Source organism: Ctenocephalides felis, unplaced genomic scaffold (genome assembly GCF_003426905.1).
Source record: "Ctenocephalides felis isolate EL2017-DRISC unplaced genomic scaffold, ASM342690v1 CF-g0.4_SCAFFOLD_00737, whole genome shotgun sequence".
NCBI lineage: Eukaryota > Metazoa > Arthropoda > Insecta > Siphonaptera > Pulicidae > Ctenocephalides > Ctenocephalides felis.
The window spans coordinates 1-15,801 of record NW_020536891.1 but is presented as its reverse complement, the minus strand read 5'-3'; the positions used below and the strand labels follow the sequence as shown (position 1 = coordinate 15,801).

General features: G+C 30.9%; 3 protein-coding genes across 3 annotated transcripts; all 3 read right to left on the bottom strand.

The window, feature by feature from the left end:
* Positions 1 to 1,036: 1,036 nt before the first annotated feature.
* LOC113367851 (serine-threonine kinase receptor-associated protein-like) lies at positions 1,037 to 1,765 on the bottom strand. Its single transcript, XM_026609432.1, has 3 exons — positions 1,545 to 1,765; positions 1,216 to 1,370; positions 1,037 to 1,084 (listed from the first exon to the last, which is right to left on the bottom strand). Exons 1-3 carry the CDS (start codon positions 1,657 to 1,659, stop codon positions 1,037 to 1,039), a joined length of 318 nt encoding a protein of 105 aa, XP_026465217.1. The 5' UTR covers positions 1,660 to 1,765.
* A 3,642-nt stretch (positions 1,766 to 5,407) lies between these two features.
* Positions 5,408 to 6,166, bottom strand: LOC113367832. The gene has a single exon (XM_026609413.1). The coding sequence runs from the start codon at positions 6,164 to 6,166 to the stop codon at positions 5,408 to 5,410; it is 759 nt and encodes a 252-aa protein (XP_026465198.1).
* A 4,394-nt stretch (positions 6,167 to 10,560) lies between these two features.
* Positions 10,561 to 15,771, bottom strand: LOC113367862. Its single transcript, XM_026609442.1, has 9 exons — positions 15,673 to 15,771; positions 15,285 to 15,399; positions 15,062 to 15,138; positions 14,707 to 14,960; positions 14,433 to 14,628; positions 14,100 to 14,355; positions 12,179 to 12,495; positions 10,840 to 10,970; positions 10,561 to 10,754 (listed from the first exon to the last, which is right to left on the bottom strand). Exons 1-9 carry the CDS (start codon positions 15,769 to 15,771, stop codon positions 10,664 to 10,666), a joined length of 1,536 nt encoding a protein of 511 aa, XP_026465227.1. The 3' UTR covers positions 10,561 to 10,663.
* Between the last annotated feature and the right edge of the window lie 30 nt (positions 15,772 to 15,801).

The window sequence follows — 15,801 nt, the reverse complement described above, 5'->3', positions numbered from 1 at the left end:
CGCTTTATATTTTGTCTCTATGCAATCCTAAAGCAGTAAAATTGCTTTGAAAAAAAGTTCAGATCTTCCAAAAAAAATTAATTTTTTGTCCAATAGTTTATAGTTTCTCAAAAATCTTATTTTTTCGAAGTAAATTTTTTTCAAAAATGTTAATCGTTTTTAAAAAAATAATAATTTAGGTACGGAAAGTACCAGCAATTTGCCTTAAGGAACGATGCCTTAATTGCCTTAAGACAGAATTCCATTTACAGCTAGTTTTTGCGAAAAATAGGAAACGCGCGACGGGTTAAGCGTCGGGCATAAGGTGCATATTCCCCTTCATGAACATTAACATGTTGAAGTTCTCGTCTGAAAGCGAGGCTCGTTTTGGTGTCAAAATGTCTTTACCCGTGGAAAACAAAACGTTCAACTGCAGCACTTGAGGGTATAGCAGTATTGTATTTAATAAATAGATTTATGAATATCTGTTCCCCGAGGAATGCAGCATCGTTGAACGAGTCTTTTGATTTCATATCCAGCCACATTTTAACGAGAATTTGCGCTTTATTCTTTAAAGAGTTTGTAGCTCTTTGGTTTTTCTATAGACTGAGTGACAGAATTGAAAAAGTCTTCCTCCTCGTCATCATCGTTGTTACTCGCATTGCTCCCTCCGCCACTTAAACTATCTCTGTCCTTCGAATTTTTCGCTGCTTCTTGCCATAAGGCATCTTCTACCTTTTTTCCGTGCATTTTCTTACTGCATTCCTCTCTACTGCTGTCATACGTTTCCAGCCAGATTAACCGAAACTTTGGGTGAAATGCCGCGGCAAGCTGGCACTGTTCATCATTCAGGAGTAGTCCAAATCTTTTCTCTATGCCGTTTAATAAGGCATTGGCTAAAGCTGTGCCGTGCGGTAAATAGTAGGCATTGGATTAACGATTAACGGACTTCTCGCATTTTAACGGAAGTTAACGTGTCCGTTAACATTTTTAAAAGTTAACTTAAAAGTTAATCCGTTAATCAAAATGTTAACTTCGTTAATTAACAATTAACGGATTAACGAGTTAATGCCCAGCTATGACCATTATATTCACTATTATAAATCTGTAAATCAAATGGATATGATTCAACAAAATATATACATGCCTTTCATATTTAATATTAAAAATTATTTGGCTTTGCAATATTATATGCAATATTGAGATGAGATAAATATTGTTGTATGAATGCAAAACAGCGCTTTTAATAAATTCACCAGTAAAATCTGCTGCACCAGTAGCAGCACGAGTTGCCTGAGAATTCAATGCAACACCCCAGACGGCACCTTTATGTCCCTGGAAGGTTCCAATCCAATCTCCAGTGTCACCTTGTCGTAACATAGGTTTTCCATCTGTTTAAATCAATTTTCATATAATATAAAAATACATACAAAATACACAGCTCAGTATGTTTAGTTGTAAATGAAGTATATTCTATATTATGATAAATCACAATCGACTTGACATTGTGTAAATTAGGCCAAGGAAAAGAATATAAGACTGGAGGTCATTTTTTTTTTTGTTACCTTTACAAGCCGATATTAAAAAATAACCACATTCGGTAATATCACTAAAATCTAAGTGAACGACAGGACGAGTATGTCCACTACAGGTTAATGGCGTTTGCCTTAAATTTGACATATTAACATGTAATTTTTAACGGATATTTGAAAATTATTTGTTAAGAAAAAAACAAGCAAATGTCATAACAAACACCACACAAATTTCACGACATGCAAATGAAGTGAACTTGGACACAAGCTTTTGCGAATGGAGAGGGCCATGGCCATGAGAGGGCAAATGAAATGCATACTATGGAAATGGAATATCTATGGATGGACTAGTAACTGCGAATAACGACGCGGTTCTCATAAAAATATTTTCATTTTCAAAGATTCAGATTCAAATGATAATAATAATTTTAAAAGAAAAATAAAGAAGTACTATATGGAAATTGAAGAAGACAAAGAAGACTGAAGAGTTATATATATAGATATTATATTAATGAAATAGATATTATAGTCAAATGAAATGTAAATATTATATGAAAACTGTTTTTCATAATCTCTCATACCAGGCACCTCTGTCTGACTGAGATATGAAAATAATGTATATATGTAAATAAAAAAAAAATAAATAAATAAAAAAAAAAAATTGATTATGCTAATTATTCTATCGGAAATCAAACACTTTTCCGATTATAAAATATTTATTCATTTATGCCGTGATAAATTTCATAAATTTATCTGAACCAAAACTTTGCATAGTTCAAAACAAAAGATCCAACCATAACCCATGTCAATTATTATTTTTGTCTCGCTTACTAAAATTGACGCGACCTGCCAATCTCCCACATATTCCCCCTCCCAGTGACGTTGTCACGGAGGAACCATTCGTGGGTGATTGTAAACATCTCAATCATTTGTTTTCACCGCTATTTCGTAGGCGGGTTTAATCCGATCTACTGAAACGGTGACATTTTTACCACGTATCATCAATTTGAAAGTTTTCGAAGATCGTGATAAAACTTCAAATGGGCCTTCATAAGGGTTCTGCAGAGGTCTTTTTGGTCCATCATTTCGAAGGAATACATATTTAGCCTTTTCTATCTCCTTGAACCTAAAGGTTGGTTTTACTCCATGCCTTGTGCCAGTCACAGGCCTAACCAATTTCATCTGCTTCCTAAGATTTTTTACAAAATCGGTCTCACTATGACTGGTCTCTTGGGTTGGTACCAGCATGGCACCCGGTAATCTTAAAGTCTCGCCATATAACATCTCAGCGACAGTCGCTTGAAGATCTTCTTTCCATGCTGATCGAATACCAAGCATAACCGTCGGTAATATCTCCGTCCAACGCCCAGTATTATGACATCTTATCGCGGCTTTTAATTGTCTATGAAATCTTTCAACCATACCATTAGAAGCCGGGTGATAAGCAGTTGTCCTGAAATGTGTAGTTCCCATTAATCGGTTGAGCTGCTCAAATAAACACGATTCAAACTGTCTACCCTGATCTGATGTAACTCTTAAGGGAGCTCCGAATCTTGCTATCCAGTTAGAAAAGAATGCTCTTGCTACTGTAGTTGCTTCCTGATTTTCTATAGGGATTGCTTCAGGCCAACGTGAAAAACGATCTACGCATGTTAGACAATAACGATATCCATCTGATAACGGCATAATCACGATATCGACGTGTACATGCTCAAATCGTGCTCCTGGCAATGGAAATACTCCCGGTCTTGAGACTATGTGTCGACTAATTTTTGAGCGCTGACATTCTAGGCAGCTGCGAGCCCATTGTCGACAATCCTTCTTAATGGAAGGCCATACATAATGTTGCGTTACCAATCTAATGGTAGCATTTGCTCCAGGATGCGACAAACCATGTAGGCTATTGAATATAGCACGGCGAAATCTTCTTGGTATCACCGGCCGAATGATTGGTTGAGATACATCGCACAATAACGATGTTCCCAATTCTTCAATAAAAATTCTTTTTAATTTAAGAGAATGGTCAGAATGTAATAACAATTGTGCCATGTCTATATCCTTATGTTGTTCATTTGCAATCGCCTTAAAATCTATATCACATTTGTTAACTATCTCTATACGGGATAAAGCATCTGCTACCACGTTATCTTGACCCGATACATGTCTGATGTCAGTCGAAAATTGACTAACAAAATCAAGGTAGCGAAACTGTCTCGGCGTACACTGGCTATCTTTCTTTTTAAACGCGTAAGTGATAGGTTTATGATCAGTATATATTACAAATTCTCTTCCCTCTACCATATGTCTAAAAAATTTTACAGCGTCGTAAATTGCAAGGAGTTCTCTGTCGTAAGTCGAATATTTCCTTTCTGTTGCATTCAATTTTCTCGAGAAAAAAGCTAATGGGCCCCATGCACCATAAATTCGTTGCTGCAACGCCGCTCCTATAGTGTGGTCGGAAGCATCACAAACTATAGCTAGAGGAGCGTTTAAACGCGGGTGCATCAATAACGTTGCTTCTGCTAAACTTTTTTTACACTTTTCAAACGCTTTCTCCATATTTGAATCCCAATTCAATACAGCATTCTTCTTCACATTACCACACAACTTGTTGGTTAACGGCACTTGTACTTCTGCGGCTTTCGGAATGAAGCGTCGGTAAAAATTTAACATACCTAAAAATTGACGTAACTGTTGCACTGTCTTAGGCCTTTCGTAATTTTGTATAGCTAGTATCTTGTCTGCTAAAGGTTTAGTTCCGTTGGCTGAGACTTCATATCCTAAAAACTTTACTTTTGGTTGTCCGAAGATACATTTTGCTGGATTGACTACAACACCGAATTCTTGCAACCTCTTGAATACACTATGTAAATGTTGCATATGCTGTTCGTGCGATTCCGATGCAACCAATATATCATCGATGTATGCATAACAGAAGTCCAAACCTCGCAAAATTTCATCCATGAACCGCTGAAAAGTTTGCGCTGCATTGCGTAAGCCAAACGTCATAAACGGAAATTCGAATAGCCCGAAAGGCGTAGTGATTGCAGTTTTTGCAATGTCTTCCTGAGCTACAGGGATTTGATTGTAAGCTTTCACTAAATCAATAGTAGAAAATATCACCTTACCACATAATGCTTGCGCAAAATCATGGATATGGCGAACTGGGTACCTATCCGGTTGAGTCCGCGCATTTAACCTGCGATAGTCTCCACAAGGTCGCCACCCAGAACCTTTTCGTACCATATGTAAAGGCGAAGACCAACAGCTCTTGGACGGTCGTGCTGTCCCTGCTTTAATCATTGCTTCGAACTCATATTTAGCTGCTTTTAACTTATCTGGTGCAAGGCGACGTGGTTTATGTGCTATGGGTGGTCCTGATGTAGTTTCGATATGATGTTGAGTAACAAGTTTGCACACCCCTAATGCAGTCTGCCGTGTTAGGTCTGGATACTCCTCTAAAATTTTATCATGTGAATACAATGTGGCTGTCATCATTTTAATAGAAGGTATAATTCTATTTTTCGATTGAAGTTGTTCCGTTGAATCTGCAGGGGTTTCAACTAATATACGTTTTTTAACATCAATCGCGAGATTGAAATAAGCAAGTAAATCTACACCAATAATAGGACGCGACACCTCTGCTATCACGAAATTCCATGATAAAGTTTTGCTAAGTCCAAAATCTAACTTTAAAGATAACATACCGTATGTAGCTATCGGTGTTCCATTTGCTGCTGAAAGCCCAAATGAACATTTCTTACGGGGAAATTTCACCAAACTGCGCGGGTACACACATACATCGGATCCAGTGTCTATCAGAAAACTCACATTTGTCTCCTTATCTGTGATGAAAATGCGGCGTGAGTTATTTGGGCGTTTGTCACTAGTCGCCATTAGTGACCGCCCGTATCGTTTCCCGACTTAAAATTACATGGCGATATACACCTCCTCGCATGACTTCCGTAGCGTCTATGAAACCGACATAAGTTATCTTGTCGTCTTCTAAACGACACTTCCTTCTTATGATACATTTGAAGCTTATCCAAACGCTTTGAAACAGCTTCGATATCTTGACGCATTTGACGCAGATCAGCATTCTTTGTTTCAATCTCAGAGGTTTGTGCATCTGTAATCACAGCTACACGTTGCTGTGAATGGTTAATAAATAAGCGGTCAGCTAGTTCACCTACCTCTTGTATTGACTGTGCTCCAGAAGCAATCTCCAAAAATGGTTGAATTTCCACTGGAAGTCTGGATAACCATATTGCTTTAACTGCGTTATCGGTCATCGAAGTCCCGACTAAAGTCCTCAAATGACGTAGGTATTGAGAAGGCGTCCTATCACCCAAATCTACATCAGACATAAACAACTGCAACTTTGACTTCTCCGAAGTGCCTAACCTTGAAATTAACGTAGCCTTCAAAGTAGAATAAGGCTTCTCTTCAGGCTCGTTGATTATCAAATCTCGCACCTCTGTTGAATGTCTAATATCCAACCTGGTAACCAATAATCCGAATTTCTCCTTCTCATCGTGGATATTGGAAGATGCGAATGCCTTCTCTACCAAAGCAAACCAAAGTTCCAAGTCATTTGGAATAAATTCAGGAATGTGCAGTTTGTGGCAGCTAAAATGTCCGTGTTGGCGCGGCATAATATCAAACGACAGGAGTCACCACTATCGGAAATCAAACACTTTTCCGATTATAAAATATTTATTCATTTATGCCGTGATAAATTTCATAAATTTATCTGAACCAAAACTTTGCATAGTTCAAAACAAAAGATCCAACCATAACCCATGTCAATTATTATTTTTGTCTCGCTTACTAAAATTGACGCGACCTGCCAATCTCCCACAATTCAATGCTTCAAATGTAAAATTTTGTCCCGACAGATATTCAACTGCCCCTAACCTAATAGGATGTATTCCGTATCCGTATCCTACCTGCCTCAAATTTGAAAAAAAGCGTGTTATTATTTTTGGTACACTCAATTGTTTGTTGAAAATTATTAATAATTTTTTGTTATTTTTCTTATTATTATATATTTTTATTATTATCAAATCACTTTTTATTGTTTACGATTACCTATGTTTATTATTTAACTACATAATCAATTTTTTACTGATATTTGTTTAACAGTTGTCAAATAAATTAAAATTATTAGGCAGCAGTAAATGTTTATATCTATAAGTAAGTACTTATAGTAATAAATGCACAAATATTTTTTTATAATAAATGCTATTAATAATAAACTTTTATTACTTATGGTTCATATATTTTCTCAATAATATGTATTACAGAATACATCTAACTGTTAATGGTTTATTATTCTGTTATATAATTTTTAAAAGAAAAATTAATATTCTATACATGTATATTAATTTTATACATATACCACACACGCATATATGACACACACACAAAAATATGTATGCAGAGTTTAACATGGTTCTTATACGAACAAATTATATGATAGCAAAATGCATGGATAATGTTATTAATTATTAATCTCAATATTATAAGTACAATTATATCTTACATTTATTTTTCTAATGCTAATAAGTAGTAAGTATTGTCAATAGTTTGTTAGAGAATTAGGAATGCACATGTTTTCTTTAAAGATTATGAATATGACCCGAAATTTAGAACATAAACTATTATTTTTGGACTACATAGTAATTTGTAATATATTTGATTAGATACGAAGCGCAAGCCTATGTTCTGCACAACAAAACGATATAATATGTTTTGATTCACATGCCATAAACGGCTAATAAATTATAAACAAATAATTTAGAATAAATTTATAATGAGGTAAGTTTGAATTATTTAACACAGTTTGGAAGAATGAGGGGAATTAGCATTTACAAATATTTTAATTGTTCATATTGCTTGTAGTATATTTCACTCATATATTTATAAATATATACATATATATTTATTTTAGCGTGTGTTTATATAAAATTTAAGTAGTATTGCAGAAATTTTATATTTTAACATGATCTTTAATTGCATATTATAAGCAGTTCTGCATTTGGTTTGTGTGATCTCGTACAAAATTTATGAACTGCTAATTCCCCTGTGCTTTATATTTAAGAAAGGCACTCAACATACAATTGTAATGTTGGAATTGAACATTTGCAATCATATTATTAAGTTTGAATGATCTACCAGTTATCTAATTTATAAGAACATTAATTTATAATAAGTTTTTCTTCACATTTATGTTAAAGATTCGATATAACATAAAACATATTCATATTAGCTTATTACATAATAACACAACAACATTATAATTTTATATAAGAAAAATATTTTTATATTTTGATTACATAAGTTATTCTTATTGATTGCGTTTACTTTCATTGCCAGAGTTATAAAAGATTCTGACAGCGATTTGCAGCAATGTAAATTAACAGATTATAGTATATATATATATATATATATATATATATATATATATATATATTATATACTATATGAGTTAATGTACATAAATCTATATTTACAAATATAATACAAATATCTCGAGATGATATGTAACTCAAAGTTTTATTACAATTTAGTCATTCATAAACTTTTTACGTTACTGCGAATAATAATTGAAGAATGCTTTTTTAATCATAAAAATAATTATCATAATTTGCTTCACAAGTTTTTATAAAAATATATTTAATAATACACGTAATAATACTATCAAAAAATTATAAAACTAAATGCAATTATGTATAGTAATTTCGTTTATGTTAAAATAATAAGTACATATAATATAATGTTTTGTTACCTAAAAATATGTTTATTTATATTAAGTTCTTATATTAGTTTAAAATAAATTAAATATATATGCACAATATAAATCACAAATAAAATACATGAAAACATACAATTTTGCATTTTGATACGAATAAAATATCTAAATATTTTATCATGAAAATATTAAATAACATTGTGTAACCTGTAATATTTAAATATGCTTAGCCAATAATTTGAATAAATATGTCATATCAGTAAAATATGCTCTTATTGGCACAGTTATAATTAATTAAATCAATATATATTGATCACTAATACTATTACGTTATTGTAGAATCAGTTACAATAAAATATTTGTGATACTTTTATTCCTGATTTGTATTAGATTAATCACTATTTAATTGATTATTGAAATTGTATTTACGCATTAGTATTATTTCTTACAATAACATAGAAACGCGTTGAAGTCACTATATTTCACTTAAATACATTGCTATATCATGCAAAAACTTGAATACACAATTTTTTTCTTCCAACTTTTTATATATTTGAGATCCTTATTTCCGAAATATCTCTTTCGATTTTTATTTATTTTATATTCACAATTCAACATAATATTATTTGTGAGAAATTATATTTTTAATATATTTTATGTATCTAATACGATGATATTTCAATGTACCAATGTAATATAATATACTTCAGATAATGATAATATGAACCAGGTACAGTTAGTTTTGAATATGGGTTGCATGAAAAATTTTAGCTTTCAAATTGACTTTGAGCAAATAACTTTAAAATAACAATTAAGATAGTAAATACATCAATCAAAGATGTATTAGTAATCAATGAAATGTGTACCAGTAGTCAATCAAAATATTTACCTTACTTATAATTGATAGATTGACTTATCTAATACTGCTCAATAGATGTCTGATAAATTTATATGATTTGAATACTAATACAATAGTTAGTTTAATCATTATACAACTTATATTTCAGATCAAACAATTGCATTTAAAACTTAACATTATGTTTGTGTTTCATCGAACTGCATTTTAACAATTTGCCCTAAAATTTATAGCAACAAATGTTCAGTTTAAGGATTTTGTCAATTTTAGATGATAATTAATCTCATACAATTATTAAATGCTTTTTAAAAAAATAATGTAAAGTTTTTGGCACAATTACTTCACAATAATTCTAAGAATTCTTTTAACATTATAGTTTATTAGTTTTTTTATGTGTAACATCAACAACTTATGTGTCTATTATTTTGAAAATAAGAAATAGATTCTTTGTATTTTTTATTTATGTTATCATTATATAATATATTATATCATTTGACATATAAGACACTATTGAAAATAACAAGTACAGTATATTCAACAACCCTATTTAGAATGAATTATTATTTTATGATTGTAGAAAAAAACTGATTTATTGGAAAGGCTTAGACTAGAAAAAATAGAAATATATTTGAGGTTTACACATATATGACATTATGCATACAAGTACTAGATGTTTAGAACAAAATAACTATCTTCTCAAAATTTTACTCGTTTAACTTGTATATACACATTCCTTTTTACATTCATATATATACATATATATATATACATATATATATATATATATATATATATACAAAGTCTAGTAATCAGGCATAACATCAATAAAAACACATGAATTTCTTTCAAAAATTTATTTTACATCCATACATTTCCTAGCCTTTATTCAGTGGAAACTAAAACTGAATGAGTGCTAGGATTATACTGAATGAAACGTATGGATGTAAAATTTTTGAAAGAAATTCATGTGTTTTATTGATGTTATGCCCGATTTTTAGACTTTGTTAATGCATATGTCAACATCAAATTCCGAATCATACAATATATATATATATATATATATATATATATATATATAATTTAAATATATTTAATGTTGTAAAATATATTTTTAGAATTGTTTATTCATGAGATGAAATATTACTTAAGTAATATTAATGTCATAACTATAACAATTTCACGTTAAACTGTGTTATCAATATGTTATTTCTATTACCTTTACAGACTAAATAAAAAAATCCTTCATATGAACTTGTTGATTCTAACAACCAGAAAATTCAATATTATCAAAAAACTATGATAAATTGCATAAAGTTCTGTAATTTTATTAAATATAAAACTTTTATTAAAAATAAAAGTTTTCATAGCAGAGCTACTAAATCTGTTTGATTCATTATGTCATATAAGAAATAGCTGATGTTCTCAATTGTAAGTTGCCAGCAAACCATAGATAAATAAAATTCAAATAAATCATTTATTATTTTTTCTCAAATTAATTCTAACGATTGATAATACATGACGAACACACCTGTTCAGAGACCCTCAGAAAAACATAACTTCTTCTTCAGGAGCTCCAGATGATTGCGACCCGCGCGTTCTGAATTTTTCTGGTATCTTTGGATAAGTGTTTGTTCTACCATAAAGTTTATGAACATTTGTTAAAAACTATATAAATTTATAATGAAAACATTAACCAATAAATAAAAAATATTGTTTACCTTCCAGGTTTACTTCCTGCATTTTGAGTGCTAATTGGTGAATTGGCACCAGAATTATTTTCAGATGAAGGTGTGGCCTGCATCATAGCCGGGCTGCTTCCGGTTCTGGTATGAACACCCGTGGGAATCGCCTGCAATATATAAAAAATATGTTAAACAAATATATATATATATATATATATATATATATATATATATATATGTTGAATTGAAATGAATACAGCCAATGCGTCGAATGTAGAAATACTAACACGACATTGTTTTAGAGGAAGGGGATCAATCAGGGACGTAGTAGAAAATCAGATTTACAGATATTAACTAAATTTTGAATTAAAAAAAAAACAGGATTCGGATTATTTTCAAATTCAAATTGTGTGATAAACGCAGTTCTTCTTGCTTTCTTTAGAAAGCTATCAAAATTCGATTAACCTCTGTAAATCTGATTTTCTATTACGCCCCTAATTGATCCTCTTCCTCTAAAACAAACTCGTGTTAGTCATATTTACCACTTGTCGGTCGTACGTCTCTCGTGTTCGTTGCGATTTATGCGTAGGAACATATCATGTGTTTTAAAATTCGTTATTACATTTACCTTTTTCATTTCTTTTTCAAATTGTTTTTGTTTTCCTAGAGTATTGGCATGTAATTGTTGTATTTGTGGCGATAGTAACATGTGTTTTTTCCTGGTCTGGTATGTATAATTTAATTTTTTTAAATTAATTTTTCTAATTGTTTTATTTTTAATTCTAAAACTTTTCCTTATATTGTAAATTTCTTTTAGCTAAATGATGAAAGCACATATACTCACAAAACATATAAAAATTTAAAATAAATATGTGTACATTCGATGCATGGGCTGTTTTATTCAATTCAATTTAAATAGAATCAGTATCAGATTTGGATATATATATATATATATATACATGTATATATACTAGCAAACCCGACGAACTCCGTTTCGCCACCAGATGGTTTCGTGAGAAAGATGAAGAAATTTTTTGTTTGTTTTATATTTGAAAAGGAAAAATTTGATTTTATTGCACAACAGTAATGAATTTATTTCGATTACAAAAATGAAGTGTTTTTTAGTTGAACTTCTCTAAGTAAATGAAAGTGAATCCGCCAATTATCCGTTTCATTGAAGTACTCTTTGGTAAACCACATTTTTTGTTTTTTGGTCTGACGTTAACACAAAAAAAAGCGGATGGTTTTCCAACTCGTGAACAGGGAACGTATAACTGGAATTTTTGTTATTCAATCTAAAGAAATTGTAACAATAACTTCAAAAACGGAAGTATATCATTTAAAACAGATCATATGTAAATCAAATTCAACTTACGTCGACAATAGGCGAACCAGAACTTAGCCTATGATAGGCTACCCCTCCTCCGATTGATCTTCTGGACAGCGAACCGGTTCCATCGCTCGCGTGTCCACTAGAGTTGGCTAGTGTCTGACTTAGTTTCATAGGCAGCATTTGCTGGACGCTACTATTGGCGCATGTAACTACATGAGATGATGTTGATGATGCGCTTGACTTACTATTGGAAAGATGTGATAACTTAAGCGGTATTTGCTGTTTGATGGACTGCTGTTGTACTTTAGGTTGATTTGTTGCGCTGATTAATTGCAAAGGTAAACTTGGCTTCATGGGGCCTGTGAATATAGAAATATAATATGAAGATGGATATCTCACTTGGACGTTGATTAGACAAGCACTGGTTTAAATTTTAATTCTGCTATTTGCTTAATAATTTTGAATTTATAAATCTAATTTAATGAACAGTATTAACAATGCTATATATATATATATTATTTCAGACTTACTCCAACTGCAATATGAAAATTTAATTGGAATTTATTTATATATATATATATATATATATATATAATGGGTTGTACCGCCCTAGAACAGGTTTGTGAGCAGATTTAAACTCTAAATCGATTCATAAAAAATAGTGTGAGACTTCCCATTTCTATTTCACAGTGCTCGATATTGGTTATATATATATATATATATATATATATATATGATATATATATATATATACATATATATGTGTATGTCTAATTTGAGTTTAAAATTCGGGCGTAACATCAATAAAAATAGTATGAGAGTTTTTTTAAAAAGTTTATTTAAATTCCATACGTTTCGGCTAGCATCATAGCCATCATTCAGTGATAATCAAATTAACTATAAAAATTAAAACTAAATAAATAATATGTAAGAATTTTCATAGAAAAACAATAATAATAATAATAATAATAATAATAAAACACTTTCAATTTTGTATCCTAATATATTATATGAAACCATTATTAATCCATGGTATGAGAAGGTGAACATTGATAAAATATATATTTTTTAACATTACAAAAACACTTTAATAACCATGATAACTCAACAAGTTGTCAAAACTATGTATTTACTCTTCGGAGTTTAAGATAGAAATGTCACATTTTTCTTCAAGCAGTTTTTAGCATGTGTTCAAATTTTACGGGAAATTTAAGAGCGATGAGATCTTGTCATTTTTAAGAAATTTGACACACTATTAAGAAACCATGTGTTTGTTTCGTTCAGGGCCATATTGTCGAAGCGTTTGTTTATGACCGTATTGTCGTTATGCAATTGCAAAAACAATCCCTCAGCAAATCTTCTTTTAATTACGTTCTCTTCAAAATGTAAAAATTTAGGGTTGAAAAAATCTATATTATGGTTTAAATTTTTATTATGCTCAGTTAACATCGTCTTAAATTGCTTTGGATTTTTTTAGTTATTTTTATGTTGACGAAGGCGTTTACTCAGGTTTTGACTAGTTTCTCCGATATAAAAGAGTTTGCAATTAGTGATAGCATATGCTATATTAGGATACAAAATGTAAGTGTTTTATTATTATTATTATCATTTTCTATGAAATTTCTTACATATTATCATTTAGTTTTAATTTTCATAGTTAATTGATTACGACTGAATAATAATGGCTGAATAATGGCTTTAAATAAACTTTTAAAAAAAAACTCATATATTTTACTATTTTTACGATTACGCCCGAATTTTAAACCTAAATAAACATACATATCAACATCAAATTCAAGACTATTCAAATATATATATATATATATATATATATATATATATATATATATGTATATATATACATACGTATTTATATGTACGTATATACATATATATATGTATTTGTCATATGAATGAATGTAACAACTGTGTAAATTTTTTATGATGAAAGTATCAGTCTTACTTTTCCACTTTCCACTTTGTCCACTTTTACTTTTTCCACTTTGACCACTTTCTGGTGATTCTACTTGTTTATTAACATCATCAATCGGCATTGAAATATTTTGAACAACAGATATTCCCTGAGTTACGGGAGGTGTCACGGCTGGAATTGCCACTGATGGGCTTATTAAAAGACCCTGATTAGACAATACTTCCATTTTGCGGTATAGTTGTTCACGTTGCTGTCGCACATCTTCTTGTTCAGCTTTAACATGTTCCTAAATTGATAGAACAAATTTATTTCCTTTTATGCATTATATTAAAATACAAAAAAAAAATTAAGACGCGATTGTACCTGCAATGCTAATATTTCCTGTTTCATTTGTTTGAGTTCAGCTTCCTGCATTATTCGCTCTCTATTCCACGCCTCTTTTTCTACTGTCAACTTATCCTGTAAATTTCTGAGTTCCTCTAATTGGTCATTATGCTTATATTTAGCGTTGCCCGGTTGGGCACCAGTGCCCTGATATGCGGAAATTTGGGCTTGCAAACTAAAAGTAATATTTCTTGTAGTTTATTTAGTATAATCATTTATACAGTAGTACATCAAAGATAAAATATTTCTTCACCTATTAATGCTTGTCATTTGTTGTGATATTATACATAGCAACATATAAACATAGTGAGATAGCTGAACTGCAGCTTTCTGTTGTTCCCTTCCTAATGATAATAAAGCAGGAGAATCATTTGGATTAATATCTTTCACAGAAAAAGTAGAATTTTGATCTGATGTTTCTTGAGAATTATTCACAATATTGTCATGATTTTCAAGAACTCCAATAGGAACAGTTGACAAAACGGCGCTCTTCCACGGAAGACGATCCTTTAGTAAAATTCAATACATCAACAAATTTGTGCTATTCAGCATTTTTACATCAATTAATTAATTGCGAATACAACACAATCAAAACATTCAATACTCACTAAAGGTAGCTTGTGAGATATGCGCCCATCAACGTTTTCAGAGCTATTTTCTTTTTGTGGAAATTTTTTAATCAATCCTAAAATAAATAACGTACATGTGAATTAACGCCATTTATGAAATACTATCCTTACAAATATAAAATAATATTATTTGATGTATGTATATAATAATGCAATATGTAACAAAATCCAAATGTTTTGCATTCATGCTGACTTTTCGTACCTCTGAGATTTGGATTGTCAAATCCACCAAATGTTTCTGCACGCTTCGGAAGTGTCGGCGACTCATAAGCATTACTTTGCCTTTCACCAGCCAAGACACTGACCTGGACAAGCTGCTGCCAGCAGCATACAATGAATTGGCAAGTAAACTAACTTCTTGTACAGCACCAAGTACTTCTCGCCAGATGAGACCTACATTTGGATAAATGCGTTAGAATTGATTTAACTTATTATATTTATCTTATCAATAGATATCATTATTTACAAGGTATGCTAAAAGTTTTGTGGACTTATATTTATATTAATTTTTTATGTAATTTTGGATTCAGTAATGACGAATCTGACTTAATAAATAATATGGTAAAATTTTAATTGGTAACTTTGCTTACCAGTATCTGATCTGTTGTTACAAGCTGTCTGTATTGTGTGGTGGGATCGGGTACACCTTGTAATCCAGCTGCTGCTAGAAGTTTTAATTGCAATCCCATCTTCTCTTCAAGCAATAAGGCATGTTCAAC

Bases quoted from the DNA above. Each gene is read 5' to 3' on its own strand.
- LOC113367862 (XM_026609442.1), bottom strand. From the start codon at position 15,771: ATGGGATTGCAATTAAAACTTCTAGCAGCAGCTGGATTACAAGGTGTA. The intron at 15,139-15,284 runs GTACGAAAAGTC...TATTTATTTTAG, and splicing joins TGACAATCCAAATCTCAGAG to GATTGATTAAAAAATTTCCA. The intron at 12,496-14,099 runs GTAAGACTGATA...CTATATTCACAG, and splicing joins ACAAAGTGGAAAGTGGAAAA to GCCCCATGAAGCCAAGTTTA.
- LOC113367851 (XM_026609432.1), bottom strand. From the start codon at position 1,659: ATGTCAAATTTAAGGCAAACGCCATTAACCTGTAGTGGACATACTCGT. The intron at 1,371-1,544 runs GTAACAAAAAAA...TGATTTAAACAG, and splicing joins TTTAATATCGGCTTGTAAAG to ATGGAAAACCTATGTTACGA. The intron at 1,085-1,215 runs GTTTTGCATTCA...TTTGATTTACAG, and splicing joins GTGAATTTATTAAAAGCGCT to ATTTATAATAGTGAATATAA.
- LOC113367832 (XM_026609413.1), bottom strand. From the start codon at position 6,166: ATGCCGCGCCAACACGGACATTTTAGCTGCCACAAACTGCACATTCCT.